General features: G+C 42.9%; 2 protein-coding genes across 4 annotated transcripts in view; both read left to right on the top strand.

Moving 5' to 3' along the window:
• cep112 (centrosomal protein 112) overlaps positions 1-1,047 on the top strand; it is a 179,452-nt gene extending 178,405 nt beyond the window's left edge. For all 3 annotated transcript variants that reach the window (XM_026208354.1, XM_026208357.1, XM_026208358.1), the window contains one exon: positions 965-1,047. In XM_026208354.1, coding sequence (XP_026064139.1) covers positions 965-983 — 19 coding nt within the window. In that variant the 3' untranslated portion in view covers positions 984-1,047. The remainder of the gene's footprint in view (positions 1-964) is intronic.
• On the top strand, positions 1,020-15,481 carry axin2 (axin 2 (conductin, axil)). The gene is made up of 10 exons (XM_026208359.1): positions 1,020-1,878; positions 4,660-4,800; positions 7,194-7,296; positions 8,700-8,840; positions 9,028-9,503; positions 10,277-10,444; positions 10,647-10,859; positions 10,951-11,031; positions 12,103-12,270; positions 14,251-15,481. Exons 1-10 carry the CDS (start codon positions 1,052-1,054, stop codon positions 14,375-14,377), a joined length of 2,445 nt encoding a protein of 814 aa, XP_026064144.1. The 5' UTR covers positions 1,020-1,051; the 3' UTR covers positions 14,378-15,481.
• The last annotated feature ends 204 nt before the right edge of the window (positions 15,482-15,685 follow it).

Genomic DNA, 15,685 nt, shown 5'->3' on the forward strand with positions numbered 1-15,685 from the left:
ATGGATTGGACTTGATCACTCTTTATATCCGCAAGGGACGACTTTTAGCGGTTGATTAATCTTTCAAAACTGTCTTAATGGGCATTTTAGACCTCTGTAGCATGTTTCGATGCCGTTGTATCTTTTGTGATGCATTTGAGATCCTTTATGTCATCAAAAGTGTCATTTTTTAACTATATATATATTCTTACTATCATAAATGTAAATTACGTTTTAATGTACGTGAAGCGAATGTCTTTTTGTCAAGAAAAGTCAATGTGAACTATTAATGATATAATTCAAGTTTATACTGTACAGATATACTGTACGAAGCAAGCATGCTATTGATTAAATAGGTTTACATTATTGTGCGCTTCATTGCGATTCGATTTCCTCGTCACAAATAGAATTTTACGCGACTTAAATCTGCATAGTTAGACATTTCTATATTCGGTTTGCGCTCAAGTCGCCGTCTTAAAACTCACTTTCAGAGTATTTTTGTCTTCTTTTGAAAGTTGGAGTTTAGTTATGACATCTTTATAACTGTTTACTTATTTATATATATTTAAAAAATACAACCAGGAACAGGATGTTTGATAGTTTTAATTATGTTTTTGAAGATTGTCTTCCGATCAAAATCGCACATTTGATCGGATAAACTCGTTTTTCCTTAATGTGAGTTTTTATGCTCGTTTTTTCCTGTCCTCTTCATCGCTTCAAGAAGATCAAACTGGACTTGAATGAGAAATGTGTAATGTTTTAAATAACCGCAAACGCTTGATGTTATGTGAATAATAATTCAAAAGTTTTAAATTACTAATATAATGCCTACATAGAATTTAAACCAGGTCGCTTCGATTTCATTCGACGAAGCCTATAGTACACAGCAAGCGCACACAATGTAGAGCCATACGTGTCTGAAGTGACTCTTTTGAAGTTTTTGGGGCGGATCTGGTTTTGATGAGATCAATACTTTGTGTTTCAGAGAGAAGCTCCCCTGCTGATTTAAGAGAGAAAGGAGATTACAGCTGAGCTTCACACTGAAGGCTTTGCTGCAGGAGCTGCAAGAGCCATGAATAGGACACTCACAGATCCTATGGTCACTAGCTTCAGAGAAGATGACCCACGTCCACCGGTCCCAGGGGAAGAGGGTGAGACAACATGCCACCATGCCAGCAAGCTGGCCATGATGAGACCGAAGGATCCTGTGAAAACCATTATGGCTGATCTTCGCTGTTCCACAGCCAGGAGGGATGACTTGGATGGACTTGGGGAACCTGAGGGCAGTGCATCCCCGGACTCCCCTCTTGCTCGGTGGACCAAATCTTTACATTTCCTTCTTGGGGACCAGGACGGTGCTCAACTTTTTCGGGCATATCTTGAACGTGAGAAATGCGAGGACACTTTAGATTTTTGGTTTGCCTGCAATGGTTTCAGGCAAATGGACCTCAAGGATACCAAAACAAACAGAGTTGCCAAAGCAATTTACAAGCGGTATATCGAGAACAACAGCGTTGTGGCCAAGCAGCTTAAACCTGCTACTAAGACCTTCATTAGGGATAATATTAAGCGTCAGCAGATTGACTCTGCAATGTTTGATCAGGCTCAAATGGAGATCCAGACGGCTATGGAGGAGAATGCCTATCAGATGTTCTTGACCTCAGACATATACCTTGAGTATGTCAGAACCGGGTGTGAGAACCCCAGTCATGTGAATCCTAACGGACTAGGAAGTCTAAAGCTGGTGTGCGGATACTTGCCGACTCTAAATGAAGAGGAAGAATGGAGTTGTAATGACTTTAAAGCCAAAGCTTTGGCCACTGTAGTTGGACTGTCTGCCAAAGCATTACGGTCACCTCCATCCCTTCGCGCAGTGGAAGTATTGGAGAAAGGCTACAGGTGAGATATCCCAAATAATCTTTTTTTACTTGAATACTGTATACTATGACAATCCTGCAATGCTGTCGCAAGCTTCGTACTGCTTCATGTGTCATGCAGCCTATAGTGTGTAGCTTATACCGTAAAGGTAGCCGAAAAGATGTAGGTTGAAACAAAAATGTATTGATGTGTAGGCTATCACTGTTTGTCTTCTTGAGCAAGACACTGAGTCATGGGGATTAATTCTCTATGTATGTATGTATGTGTGTGTGCGTGTGTGAAGTAAATAATTTTACATAAATTCATCAGAGGAGTGTCAAATTAATAAATCAATAGTGCATTTTCAAGTGTATTATTTCTTACTTTTATGTAGCTATCGCACATGAGCTCTTGAATTAAACATGAGAGGCCCTTTCTTGCAAGTTTGGGGCCGTTTGCTCTCACCTGGCTTGCATTACGCAGAGAGAGAGAGAGTGAGAAGGGGGAAAAAACATCAATAGAGCAGCTCTTCCTTTCATGTAAATATTGTCTAGCACCAGGCCCTCTGCTGGCTCCACACAGTTTCCTCTGCTTTGAAATTCTTCCGTCGTTAGAGGATCATCTTCAAGGATCAAGGCTAGTTCACAATGCAAAATTGGTTTCATCCGTCAAACGGATAAAACAAGTGGCACACATCAAAAATGTCACTGATTCAAAAACAAAACTTACGTTTTTTCTTTGCAGTTAACAAAAAAAAAGTACTTCATCAAATTCCTCACAAGATTTTATTAAAGTTGTTTTAACTAGTCTTCGTTTAGACCAGCTCTTTATCTGTACTTTGTCAGGTCTGACACCTTTAGATGTCTTGACGAGCTGCTGGTTTGGTTGTTAAAAAAAAATAAGTATATTGTCTGCGTCTAAACAGAACACCAGGGGAAATCTGGTTTGATGAATTGCTAGCTGTCACACAACTTGAGGTTGTAAATGAGGTGACCCATTAAGGTGTGGTGCCAGACAAATGTTTATCTGTCTCAAAGACAGCCCATTGGGAGGGTGATCTTGAAAAAGGTGACAGAACGTTTCATCTCTGCTTATCTTTGTCTGGTTGTTTATGTAGGAGATGATTAAGAAGCAGTAGAGAGTAAGCAAAGTCTCTTTTTTTGATGTTATTCCCTGATTTCTTTTTGAAGAATGCTCCTTGAGCAGTCTGTTTTCCCTCTCTCTTGGGGCACTTTTTTGTTCATCTGAAGCATGTGGAACTTATTCTCTCCATTTCTGTGTTTCTGAATCAAGTTATTCACAAAACAACACGCAGCAGCAGTTCTTCTGTGAGTCGCAGAGACCGTGGCCTTCATCTCCTCCGTTTCTTATTTACCACCGTTCTCCTCTGATTTCAACTGCCTCTCTTCGCACTTTTATCTAGGAAAAAACCCCGACGGATGGAGAATAAGTACACTTTTTGAGCGAGCGGAAAAGAAGGACAGAGGGGGGCGAGGCACCTCATGAAAGAAAGCATGAATGAGGGGGTGAGCGAGGGAAGAATGTGAACCCAGCTGTGCTAAATACCTGACTCTGAGCAAGAGCTTCCAAAGGTCAGGTTTGAGTTGGGGCCGTAGGCTATAGTCCTGCTGGGTCTCCCCTCACAGCGCTGCTGGCAGTAGGCATTCTCATAAAGAGGAGCCCCCCCCCCTTCTTTCTTTCCCTCTCTCTCATGTTCTTTCTCTCTCTCTCTCTCTTTCTCTCTCTCCCTCTCAGCCCGGCTCAGGTTCTCTACCTCCTCCTCCTCTTCCAGTGGAGCAGGAATGTGTCACAGCAGGAGAGAGGGGTATGGAGAGTGAGAGAGAGAGATCGGAGGGAGGGGCGGCCTGGGTGGGTATGTGGAGGAGGTGCCCTTAGCAGAGGAAAGAGCACAAGAGAAGGAATGACATGAAACGGGAAAGTTTGGAAGGGGGAGGTAAAGTGAGGAAAGGGGTGCCTGGCCCAGACAAAAGGCCCCAGATATGCTCCACTGAGGGGAAGTGGCATTGGCAATTCACACAGATGTGCTGCTCACTTAACTTTCCCCCGATCAGCCCTCACCGGGCTGCCACAAGGGGGAGGTGGGGCAAGGGAGATGAAAGGGAAGAGTAGAGAAAAGACAAACTGAGCTTGAGTTCCTCCCCCAGCCATGAAGGAAAAAAGACTAGTAAAATTAGCTGGACACTTTTCACAAACATATGGGAAGCCATGTTAGAAGTATTTTCCATTTGCAATTTGATATTACCCCTCTTTTGCTCTCAAAGTTTGGATGTTATCTTAACATTTATTTAATTATTTGACTGATGCTTTAATCCATTTCGTTAAGGCCAGATTCATAGTCTAGGCAAGTACATGTGTGGTCTCGTTGTTCATACTTGACATGCTTTCTTGAATTACTGTGGTTGTAACAAACCCCAGTAATCAAGATGGCAAACAGGTAACCTTCAGATGTTGTCCTGTTAACTGGAGGCATCAACTTTGTGATGGCAAAACTTAAGTCAAGTTTTCAAAGTTGCTTTCCACTGTTGCTCTGCCGTGGCAGTAGTTTACCTGAGCGATTGACTCAGTTAAAACTATTGCGTGGTGCAGTTCTGTTATGGCAAAGCTTAGAATGCAGCAGAAGACATTTCTAAAAGTGATAGACATATAGGCTTTGCATGTTCAGTCCCATTTGAGTAACCTTGTTACAAGTGCATCAATTGTGGGTTCATGAACCAAACAAGCAACCTTCCAGTTAATAGCCTTGCAATTTAACCACTATACCATGCTTTCAATTAAAAGCAAAATTGTTTGTTGTTCCTGTAGGTCTTATAGACGCAGCGACCCTGGAAACCCCTATCGTGTTGCGTCCGGTTATAGTTTTGTCCCTGCCACCAGTGCCAACGACAGCGAGGTCTCCAGCGATGCCTTGACGGATGACTCGATGTCCATGACAGACAGTAGTGTGTAAGTGTCTTTTTGAAACCCTCTATATTTATGTATTTTTCTGTTTCTTAAAATAGTAAACTGCCTCCCTAGGTGGCACTGTTGGGCATCATAGGCAAATCGGAATGAATAAGATGGTGCCTAAAAATGCTATCTTGAAAAATGTATAGTTCAGTCTCTACACTGTGGTCAAAGACTAACATCTTTCTCTGGCTGGTTGCAGACATTGGGTTTAATTATTTAGTCATTTGTGGCTGTTAATGAGATTGCAGATTGCAGGTACAGATTGCAGGTGATACATTTTCTTTTAGATGCGTTTGAGATATTTTTAATGCGTTGCTGGAGTCTTGAAGGTGATGAGCTATGAGAAGTGCGTGGACCCAAGAGAAGGGTCCTCAGAAAATGTGCTTCCTCTATGCGCTAATTGAAGCTAATGTTTGCAAATTCATCAAAAGGGAAATGACATTGACCAGTTTGTCCTCCTCTTTTACCCATGCTCTTTCCTTAGAAAGCTTTGATCTTCAATGGCTCTCTTTTTAGACATTGCACAACTTAGTCACCGAAGACACAGTCATTATTTATTAGTTTCTCCATTGTTCTGGAAAAAGGGGGTGAGGGTTAACTCACTATGTGGACTAAAAGACAATCAATGTGGTGCTTTGGCAGTAAATTAAAGGAATCACTACTCACATGGAGGTTTGGTATGAGCCCGTCGTGCCTGGAACTAGGGGGATCCGGTGTCAGCTAGGCCTTTGAGTGGTTAGCCATTTCTGGAGCACAAGAGCAGGTCACCTGGGATTAGGGTGTTTGGGACCCCATCCCCCAGACACTCATGTACACCACCCATTCAACCCCACCTCTGCCTGAAAGCAGCCCTCCCCCCCCCTGTGTTTGCGGCAGATGCAATTGTGCAAGTGCATAGCTAAGTGCAGAGAGTGAGAAATAAAGTGCATGCTGGATGAAAGGCTTAACTGAATCGCTTTCAGCCCATTGTTAGGCCCCGGGAGGTTAGAGGGATAAGAGGGTGGCTGGCTGCTTTTGAAAATTACTTGCACAAGTGAATAGGAGATTCCCATAAAGCACAGCCAGCCTGTGACACCCCAAAGCTGCAAACACAGTGAGTGTCAATGGACAGTGGGCTGATTGAACCAAAGATTAATATTTTGATAGGTGCAACCATGCGGCACTTTTTTTTCTTTTTTTTTACAAAATGTGCAACAGGTTATTGAGTGACCTGTGAAGTATTTATTTAATAGCTGAAACCGCAGCATAGTTAAACATTAAATTAGTGTTGAAAACATAAGCTAATCAAATGGGGGGGGGGGGGGGGGAGTAAATATCTACATGCTCCTGTCCAGTGATTTCATACACATTGAGCCATTGCATTTCGTATTCTATATTTTGTTTGTATTTGTGCCACTTTGAAGTAGCATACGCAATGGGAAAACCAGCCTCTGTGTTCTTTATTTGGAGGCTGATTTGATTGGAATAGCTGCGTTTTTATTTGAGTTAAAAGGCACGGCGCTAAATCAGAATCTGAATTCCAGATAAAGGGAGGGAGCGAGGGAGGGGTGGAGAAGTGGGGGAAATTTTGCTTATATCTTATTTATGGATTTACTTGGACGCTAGGGAATGCCGCTGCGCCGACTTCAAACATTACCTTATCTTACAAACCAGCCTTTTGATGTGCGCAAGATCAGAGGCTGACTGCCGAGCGCTTGCCAAATGAAGATTGGAGCGACGGCTTTATGCGCATGACTGTGAGCTTTCAAAGACGTGCTGGAAACTGCATTTGGGCTAGGTCATACACTTCAGAGTCAGAACAGAGCAAAGAAAACTGGCCTGGCTTAAAAAAAAAAAAGTTGAGCGGAGGATGAGAGAGATGTCTGGCTTTAGAGGCAAGAAAGGGTGAGATTGAAGAGGTGGAGGTTTACGAACATTCTGCCATGGATTAGGAGTGTTTATGGAAACACAAGCCATCCTTTTTGTAATTGGTAACATCATATAGATGTCATAACGATGGTGACGCTTGATTGTGAGTTGGCATTAGTGGCAGCATTTGCGCTGCTGCCCTTTGGGTTCGAGCAAGCCCCACAGCGTCTGTGCTGGGCAGGAGAGCAGAGAAAGATCTTGCTGTTACCAGCAGTCTGGAATGCTCACAGCTAACATGGAGGAAGATGAAGAACTTTGGGTTTTGGATGGTATTGAAAGGAAAGTCATGGGGCTTGCGGTTTTAGTTTGCACAGGGTGAGAGTGCATCGTTTTCTGGGCCATTATTTCAACATCGCACTAAGTGTAGATCTGTATGACTACAGGATTTGAGTTTCTACAAATGCTGAAGATGTATGTGTCTGTCTATTGTATATTAATTTGAGCAGTAAATAACTTTTATTGTTCTCTGTGTGTCCTGACAGAGATGCCATACCTCCTTACAAGCTGGGGAGTAAAAAACAGTTACAACGAGAGATGCAGCGCAACATGAGGATGAACGGCCAAGTGTCACTACCTCCGTTCCCTGTAAGTGTCCTCACCATTCTTCTGAATTACATACAAACAACTCCAACATCAACCCCAATTAAAAAGCTTTACCCACTCACGGTTGTGGACCGTTTGTGTTGTCATGCTCTTTCTGGGATAATGACTCTTAATAAAGTGCCACACCGCGCTAAATGAGTCTGTTTTATCCCGGGGCACCAAAATCAACTGTCTCTCTCAGAGAATGCTTTGATCAGCGGATGAATGGGGCTGACTTCAAGGGAAGTGACAACTTCCAACCGAGCTGCACCCTTTTTATTCCTCCAGCAGCACCCTCCATCCCCCTCTCCCTCGTTTCCTCTCTGCCTCCCTCAATGTAGAAAAAGAGAGATGGTTGGTTAGTGTTTGGAGAGAGAGTTTGGAAAGACAACTTGTTAAGCAAGTCAAACAAACCTGTATTCACCCTCCCTATGCCCTCTTATCCTTTCTTACTCTCCTTTGTGTTCCTTCTTTCCTCATCCTGTCACTGAATGTATGCGAGAGGACAAGAGCACAAACAATTTTAAATTCTGCTTTGGAAATCCCTTCCATTTTCTGTGTCTTCGCTCTCTTTCTCTTTATCTCCTTGCCTCCCGCCCTGTCTCCTTTTTTTCTTGTTTGTAATATTTCCCTTCTGATTTGGCAATGACTGGCTGCCTCTCCCAGGATGCTACTTTTAGGCGGCAGGGGCCTGGAGCTGCTGCAAGTCTCACCAGCAGCTCGTCTTGCTTTCTTCTCTCTTTCGTCTCTCTCTTCATCGTCTTCACAAAGAGATGGAAAGAGGAAGCCAAATCAAGAAAGGCAGGGCACAAAATAATAATAAAAATAATAAGAAAGTGATAGAAAATCCTTGTGTGAGACGCACACATGGGGAAGGAGGATAATGTGGCTACTGTAGCTCAAAGGTGCCTGCTGTTGTTGGGGGGGAATAAATTACCTCTGTGCTTCTGATCTCTCACCGCTTGACTCCTCTAGTGGCGGCACACATCTCGCCATCTTACTTTCTCTTCTTTTAATCCCCCTCTCTTTCCTTTTTTCCTTTGCCTCCCTCTTTTTTCCCCCTGTCGATATGTGACTTTTATTGCTAGATGTAAAGCCAGTGTCCCTGCCGCCCCTGGTGAGCGTTTGATATTTGACGAGGGCTCTTTGAAGCTGCCTGACTTCACAGGCCAGGCTGATGGCTTGGTTGCACTACAGAGGGAACAAGCCGAGGCTCCTTAGAGCGTGACCAACTGCTCATGCCGGCAGTGGCCCATGCCAGTGGTGTGGGGCATGTGTTTGTGTGTGTGTGTGTGTGCACGTGTTGGATGGGCAGTAGACTTATGCGGGGAGGGCATCTGTAGAAATCAACCCCTCCTGTCCTGTCTGGACTTCTCGCTAATCTGAATCTCTCTCTGTTTGTGCAGAGGACGCGGCGGCCACCTAAGGAGATGACTCCCGTGGAGCCAGCAGCCTTTGCGGCACAGCTGATAGCCAGACTGGAGCGTCTGAAGCGGGAACAGGAAACCATGAGCTCCCTGGAGGAGAGACTTCAACAGATTCAGGAGGTTGGTATTGCTGGAAGTCTCTGAAAATGTTGTCAGTGTGTCAAATCGAAAATTTTATAAGTTGCTTCCTCTGTGAAAGAATTCACAGAAACATACATTTATATACATAACATTTGCAGAATAATTTGGGCAAATAGGCTGTTTGCAAGAATTTATTTGTAACACTGGATTCCTGTGTGTGTTTTAGGAGGAGGAGAGGGATGAATCCGAGGTGTCTGGAAGCAGTGCATCCCACTCTCTGCCTTTGCTCCCTCCTGGCTCTTGTGAGGAGGATCCCCAGGCCATCCTGGATGAGCACCTTTCCCGAGTTCTCAAGACCCCTGGCTGTCAGTCTCCAGGAATTCTGCGGCATTCCCCACGCTCCCGCTCTCCTGAACAGCGCCCCCTGCCTCGAGGAGGTCCCGGCACCAGGTCGCAGTCTGGCTCTGTGAATGGATACATGCCGGCAAAGACCTTCATCTCCAGACAGTCGACCAAGCACATCCATCACCATTACATCCATCACCATGCTGGGACCAAAAGCAAAGAGCAGATCGAGGTGGAGGCGACCCACCGGGTGCAATGCCTGTGCCATGGAGCTTCAGAATGCGGCTCTGCCCCCTACAGCCGCAGCCGGAGTCTGGGCCGAGACCAGTGTGGTAGCCCTGCAGAAGTGGCCTCTGGGTAAACACACATTTTTGTTGTTCTTCTCAATTGAATCACATTTTTGAGGGCCTAAACATGCTCCAAAACTTATGAAACTTTGCACCCGAACATTTACATCTGATATGGGTTTCAGAAGTGGGTGTGGCAAAATGACTCAATAGCACCACCTTTACTCATTCAACAGAGTGCGCCTCAAGCTATCTTTTACATACATATATGAAAATAGGTACAAGCATGTAACATGCCATTACCTACAAAAAAGTATCTTGGTACAAAATCCAAAAGCCAACAGGAAGTACTTTCCTGTATGATTTTTGTTAAGTTCTTGCAATTTCCAGGCCTCGTCCTTTGATGAACTCTGCCAACAGTTTTAATCTTCAGATCTGTTGAGGATTATCATAAGGGCTTTGCAACATTAAATTGTGAAGATCTTAAGTTTTTAGTCAAAGGACGTATCCTTGATGGCCTGACAGAATTTGATGTTTCGCCATGAAACAGGAAGTTGCTGTAACTCAGGCAAGCAATGTCCAATCTGCCCGAACCTTAACATGTTTGATGAGAGTCCTGGCCTGAACTACATCTACATGCCCATATTCAGTTATAGACATAGCGCCACCTACTGTCAATAGCAAGTGATATGTTTTACACTGTGATGCACTATTAGCAACACCATAAAATATGCCATTGTGTGCTAAACATGATAGAAATAAGCTTTAATATCTCAGTACCTTTTAATTGTTACTTTCTGGAATTTTTCAGCTTCATTTTTTTTCCCTTTTTCCTTCTGCTAGGCATCCCAGCTCTTTATCTAAGCGTCTGTGTAAATCTGGAGAGGACGTCAACACAGAAGGGTTGGAGACCACTCTCCTCCAGCTGCCAGCTGACAGTACAGACCGCTCTCAAAACGTATGGCAGTGGATCCTGGAGAGCGACCGACAGGCCAAGCACAAGCCCCACAGGTCTGTCTCACAACTCTGTGGTCATGTTTACATTGTAATCTTGGAAAATTCTTGTGCAAGCGCATTTGCACACTAGTTGTCTTTTTGTTACTGAATTGCACAAGTGTTTTAAAGACTGAGGCTTCCCATCTGTCCACCCTGATTCCTGTGAGCTTTTTGTTCTCACATTGTACTGACATATTCAAACTTTCTGTTCTTGCAGCACTCAAAATGTAAAGAAGCCGCAGTGTTTGGATCCCACGCGCACACACACCTGGGGAGGTGGCGGAAGCAGTGGGCATCTCCGTCCCCACCAGCCCGCACACCCCTTCGTTCAGGACCCCACTATGCCTCCTCTACCCCCTCCCAACACCCTAGCACAGCTGGAAGAGGCCTGCAGACGCCTTGAAGAAGTTTCCAAACCCTCTAAACAGAGGTACGAGCTCTAGAATTTAAGATCCTCTATGTCAGTCTTGCTAAAAACTCTTGATTGATTCCTGTATTGACGTATGGTTTACACTTCACAGACATTCAACATCAAGCCTTCAGAGAGATAAGAGTCACCCAGTGCCTGTGCAGAATGGCAGTTCAGCGTTTCAAACTGATGAGTATGTATCTCTTCTGATTGTCATTGCACTTTAATTCATTTTCATTGATGAATGGCACAAGTTGCAGCCATTAGTCTTTCTTTTCCTTCAGAAACTCCTGGTTGGTCTCTTTTTTTTTGGTTCTGGCCCTAGCCAGTGTTTGAAGTGTGGAGCATTGGCCACCTGATGGCAAAACTCTTTTTCATTTTTAATTGGCTGACCTTCAGTCCTGGTCTAATGCTAGAGGGCTGTCTGAAGTAGCACTACAAAGTGAAGAATGGGGCCAGGGGATAATCTTGTCCATTTTTCTTTTCACTCATCTCAGTCAGCATTTGTGAAACTTAAAGCACAGCATTTGAGCCAACTACTGACTCTGACATTTATATATATATTTACCTAGTCGTAGAGCCCTGCATGTGCCTCAGATATAGGCCCTAACCCGGCCCTGGCCCGAGATGCTCCGACCCTCAGTAACCAATAAAGATATCCGATCATAACAGACCATTATCAGGCCTGACATCCGAACTGGGAAAGCCACCGCTGCAGCAGGTTTGAAGAGATGACCAGACAGTGAGGGAGCTCAGTGAAGTTTATGGACTTAATGCGAAGGCAATGTCAATTATTAATAATAAATACAACAATGTTTAATACATTAGCCTATGTGTACTCTGCGCATATTTGGGCACAATGAAAGGAGCTAAATGAGCCAGAGCCCGATCTGTAAACCCCAAAAAATGGCTGGAACTTGGAACTCGGGTTTGCAGACCTCTACCCTACTCTAATATTTAGAATTACCATATTCTTAAAGTTTGATAATTAGGTCTTAGATTGTTTTATCATTAATCCTACGTATGAGGTATTATTGTAATATTGATGGTGTTTTAAGGACTCAACATGAAAAATATCCATACGTGCTTCCACAAAATCGAATCCTGATGGATAAAAACCAGTTCCACCCTAAATATTTCCGGTTGTGTTACAGAATTTCGATGTGTTGTGCATGCCATCTAGTGTGGTCTTTAAGACCTAGCTAATATTATGCTATGCTATGAGGATATTTACATTTGTGCTCATGTGTTTGTGTCTTTCCAGACCAAAAGATCTCAAGAAGATGTCAGGTTGCCACAGTAGTTTGGGCTCAGAGACAGTGGTCACATACTTCTTTTGTGGTGAGGAAATCCCATACCGCCGGATGATGAAAACACACAGCCTCACACTCGGACACTTCAAGGAGCAACTGAGGAAAAAAGGAAACTACAGGTATACTTTCAATTCTTACTGCAGAATTTTTGTTTAATAGTCGATATTAAGGCTGCTGAAGTTTTGTAATTAGCTAATTTAAAAAGAAATTATGCAAGGTATTTATTGACTTGTTGGTTTTGTTGGTCTCTTCAAGACAGTGATGTTTACTATAAGTTATTTACATTAGCAGTAAGTATGGAGTTAAGAGGACAGCAAAGAAACGGGTGGGTGCACAGCGAAAGACAGAAAGAAAGAAAGAAAGAAAGAAAGAAAGAATGAGGGAATTTTAACTGTAGCCGTTTGGTCACATCTGGGATTGATTTCATCTTAAGGCACATTTAATAAGCAGCTCTTTGAAGCCCAGGCCTTTCATTTGATGCACAAAGACTTGCACACATTTTTCAGCAATTGTATCAAGCTATGTTGCTCTCATACATTTGTGTGTGTGTTTACATAAGACTATCAGTTTTTTTTTATGATTTTTTCTAATTTATATCAAAGCCTCTCTTTGTGTTGGCCTTTTTATTTGAATGGGGCACTGTCAGATGGCTGCCAGTGGTTTTCCTTGTGCATGTTGACTCCATAAAAGCCCATTTAAAGCAGAACAGACCAGTTGAGTAACTTTTACTGGTAACTATGCTGGCCATAATTTTTAGCTCCCCTCTGACCAAAATCTGTAATGCTCCATGTGATTGCATTGTTGTCCATATAGATGACTTGTTTTGTCAAATAGCTTGTTTTCTGAGGCCCATATTCTACATGAATATTGTCAAAAGATCCCCATGTTAAGCACCCCTCTCTCAATATGCACATTTTCAGGGAAAAGAGAATTCAAAGCTGATGGTTTTAATCGCAGAAAATGTGTGTAGTTGGGTCATTTCAACATGGCAGAAATTCAACAAAGAACAGTACTGCCAGAGTTGCCAGACGATATTGGTGCCAGATGTTGCGAAGAGAAAATCTTGCCATATAAAACATGTTCCAATGGAAAGACTTCTTTCTCTTTTTCTTTCTTCTCCCTCTTTTTTTTCGAAACAAATAAGAGCCATGCTTCCCTTTTGAAGGTTTTGCGGAGGAGGATATAGCTTATTCTCCAGAAATAAGGATGTAATTATGTGCCATGTAGCAGTATTCTAGTTTGTTCCTCATTTATGAAGTTGGGTTTGGGCAGTGGGAGAACAATGGATTGTTTCCGACATATTGAAAGAAGAAAAGCAACTTTGTTCTTGTCAGTTGTTGTTTTGAGTCATGGTTATTCCTGTATGTGTTTTATGTGCACTGTTTCTATGACTTGGTGGTGTTTGCTTGTAAAAACCTAGCATGCACCGCAGCGCAAGTTAGTAAGAGGGGGCATTTTCCATTACAAAGCCAATTACTGAGGCAGACCTCACCACTCCCTCCCCTCCCACTGTTTTCTCTTCCTTCTGGAGGAGGTGGAGATCATTAGTGCATCAGAGGTGGAAGGAAAAAGACAAGTTGAATGATAGAAATGAGGCAAAGAGGTCATCCGTCAAGGTCAAAGACTAGATTAAGGCCAGACTCATCCCGTCGCAATGTGGTAATGAAAAAAGCTAGAGTAGACTCTACGGCACCCTAAAATGTCAACCTTGTGAAAGATCCCCATCATTTGCTCAAGAGCTCCCAATTAGACACCAGAGGCCTGATGGTAGATGGGTGGTAGTGTTTAACCGACCCTCTAATTTAGGCTAAAGCACCCCCCCCCTCCCTTATAGTGGAGTGCAACAGAGTATAGCACTAGTGTCTGATATGGATAAAGTCGACACAAAATGAAACATTTTAGTTCTGTAATGTGATTATTTCCTGTTGAAATGGGATATTAAGATTGTTTGAGTGTGTCTCTGTATGACATATCCATGGGGTCTTTAAGTTTTCATAGGCTTGGTAAACTACTTTCTGGATTGAAAGAATACCATTTTACCTGTTGTCATTTATGAATGCCATCAACAGTTTGTTGACCGTATGTGTTCTCTGTTTTAGGTACTACTTCAAAAAGGCCAGTGATGAGTTTGAGTGCGGTGCCGTGTTTGAGGAGGTCTGGGACGACTGCACAGTTCTGCCCATGTATGAGGGCAAAATCCTCGGCAAAGTGGAGAGAATGGACTAAACAAGCATGACAACCCCACATGTGGACTTAGCAGGCACTCAAAACTAACTCAACGAGTGGAAAATGGACGTTTTATGAAGCTAAAAAAGTTACGATGTTTAGCTTACCAAGCTATTGAAGGAATACTAGCCAATGAAGTACAGAGGGATCTGAAGCAGCAATGCATCATGAGAAATTGATCCTTTGATTTGGAATGCTAAGAGAGATGTTATGACCAATGAAGACGCTGTCAACCACTTGTTTTTGGGACTACAGCACGCCAACACTTGTGTGTTACCATACCATGGACTGCTGACCAGCATTTGTGATAATTGTAGATGTGTATACGTGTGTTGGATGCGAGAATGTGTGCATGTGTATACAGAGGTGCTCATATGTACACAAAGTTATAATATGCTTCTGTCACAAGTTAAAGACTTTATTCCTATTTATTGAACGTTCATTCCCCTCATACCTGTGTTCAGATGTTGGACAAGCTGCTTATTTGATTGGGAGATTTTCAATGTTATACATGCATGGACGGATGTCTAGAGTCACGCGACCTTAACTCAACAGACTGTACCAGGAATCTTCTCTTCTTGCCAATGAGAACGAACTGTGCTTCAGACCAGCACGCCTCTCCAAACCTCTCTTCTGATTGGGTGGATATTTCAACCTTAATTGCCCAGCCAATAGCTGATGTGATGTGTTGCATCTTTAGTGCCTTTGGTTTAAGGTCCAGACATTGCACAGGAACCAATAGCCTTGTCCTGGAACCTGTTCCAAAACTCTTAAAACACTAAGTAATGGGAAGTCATGCTATTTAAAGAACAAAACACAAAAAAGGTCATCTTAATTTCAACACTGTCTGGGAGATCAGAGAGTGTGCATGGAAGGGGGCTAATGTCCTGTGTAAATGTTGAATGGAAAGACCTGGTGTAGCCTATTTAGAACAGCTGAGCTCCAGGGCAAACTCTCAGAATGCACTGGCAGGAGTGGATGAGAACATGCCATCGCTAGTGTATAATACATTACCTGTGCCTACATGGATACCATGCTGTGTGCTGCCCTGTTTCAGGGTGTGAATATTCCCTTGCTTTTCTGAGGGGTTTATGTTTAAAATAATTTTATATTCTTTGGATATCTTGTAATCATGACATTACGTTTCAGTGTTTTCCTCCCCCGATTCTGTTTGTGTTTCACTTAAATGTAAATTATGCATTATATAGAGCTTCATTTTAAAGACAACTTGGTACTTTAATTATTGTAATTATGAAGAGATGTAGCCTTTATTAAAAGTTATATTTTTTAAATGAAAGCTAGTATGTT

This window comes from Carassius auratus, chromosome 28, assembly GCF_003368295.1.
Source record: "Carassius auratus strain Wakin chromosome 28, ASM336829v1, whole genome shotgun sequence".
NCBI classification, from domain to species: domain Eukaryota; kingdom Metazoa; phylum Chordata; class Actinopteri; order Cypriniformes; family Cyprinidae; genus Carassius; species Carassius auratus.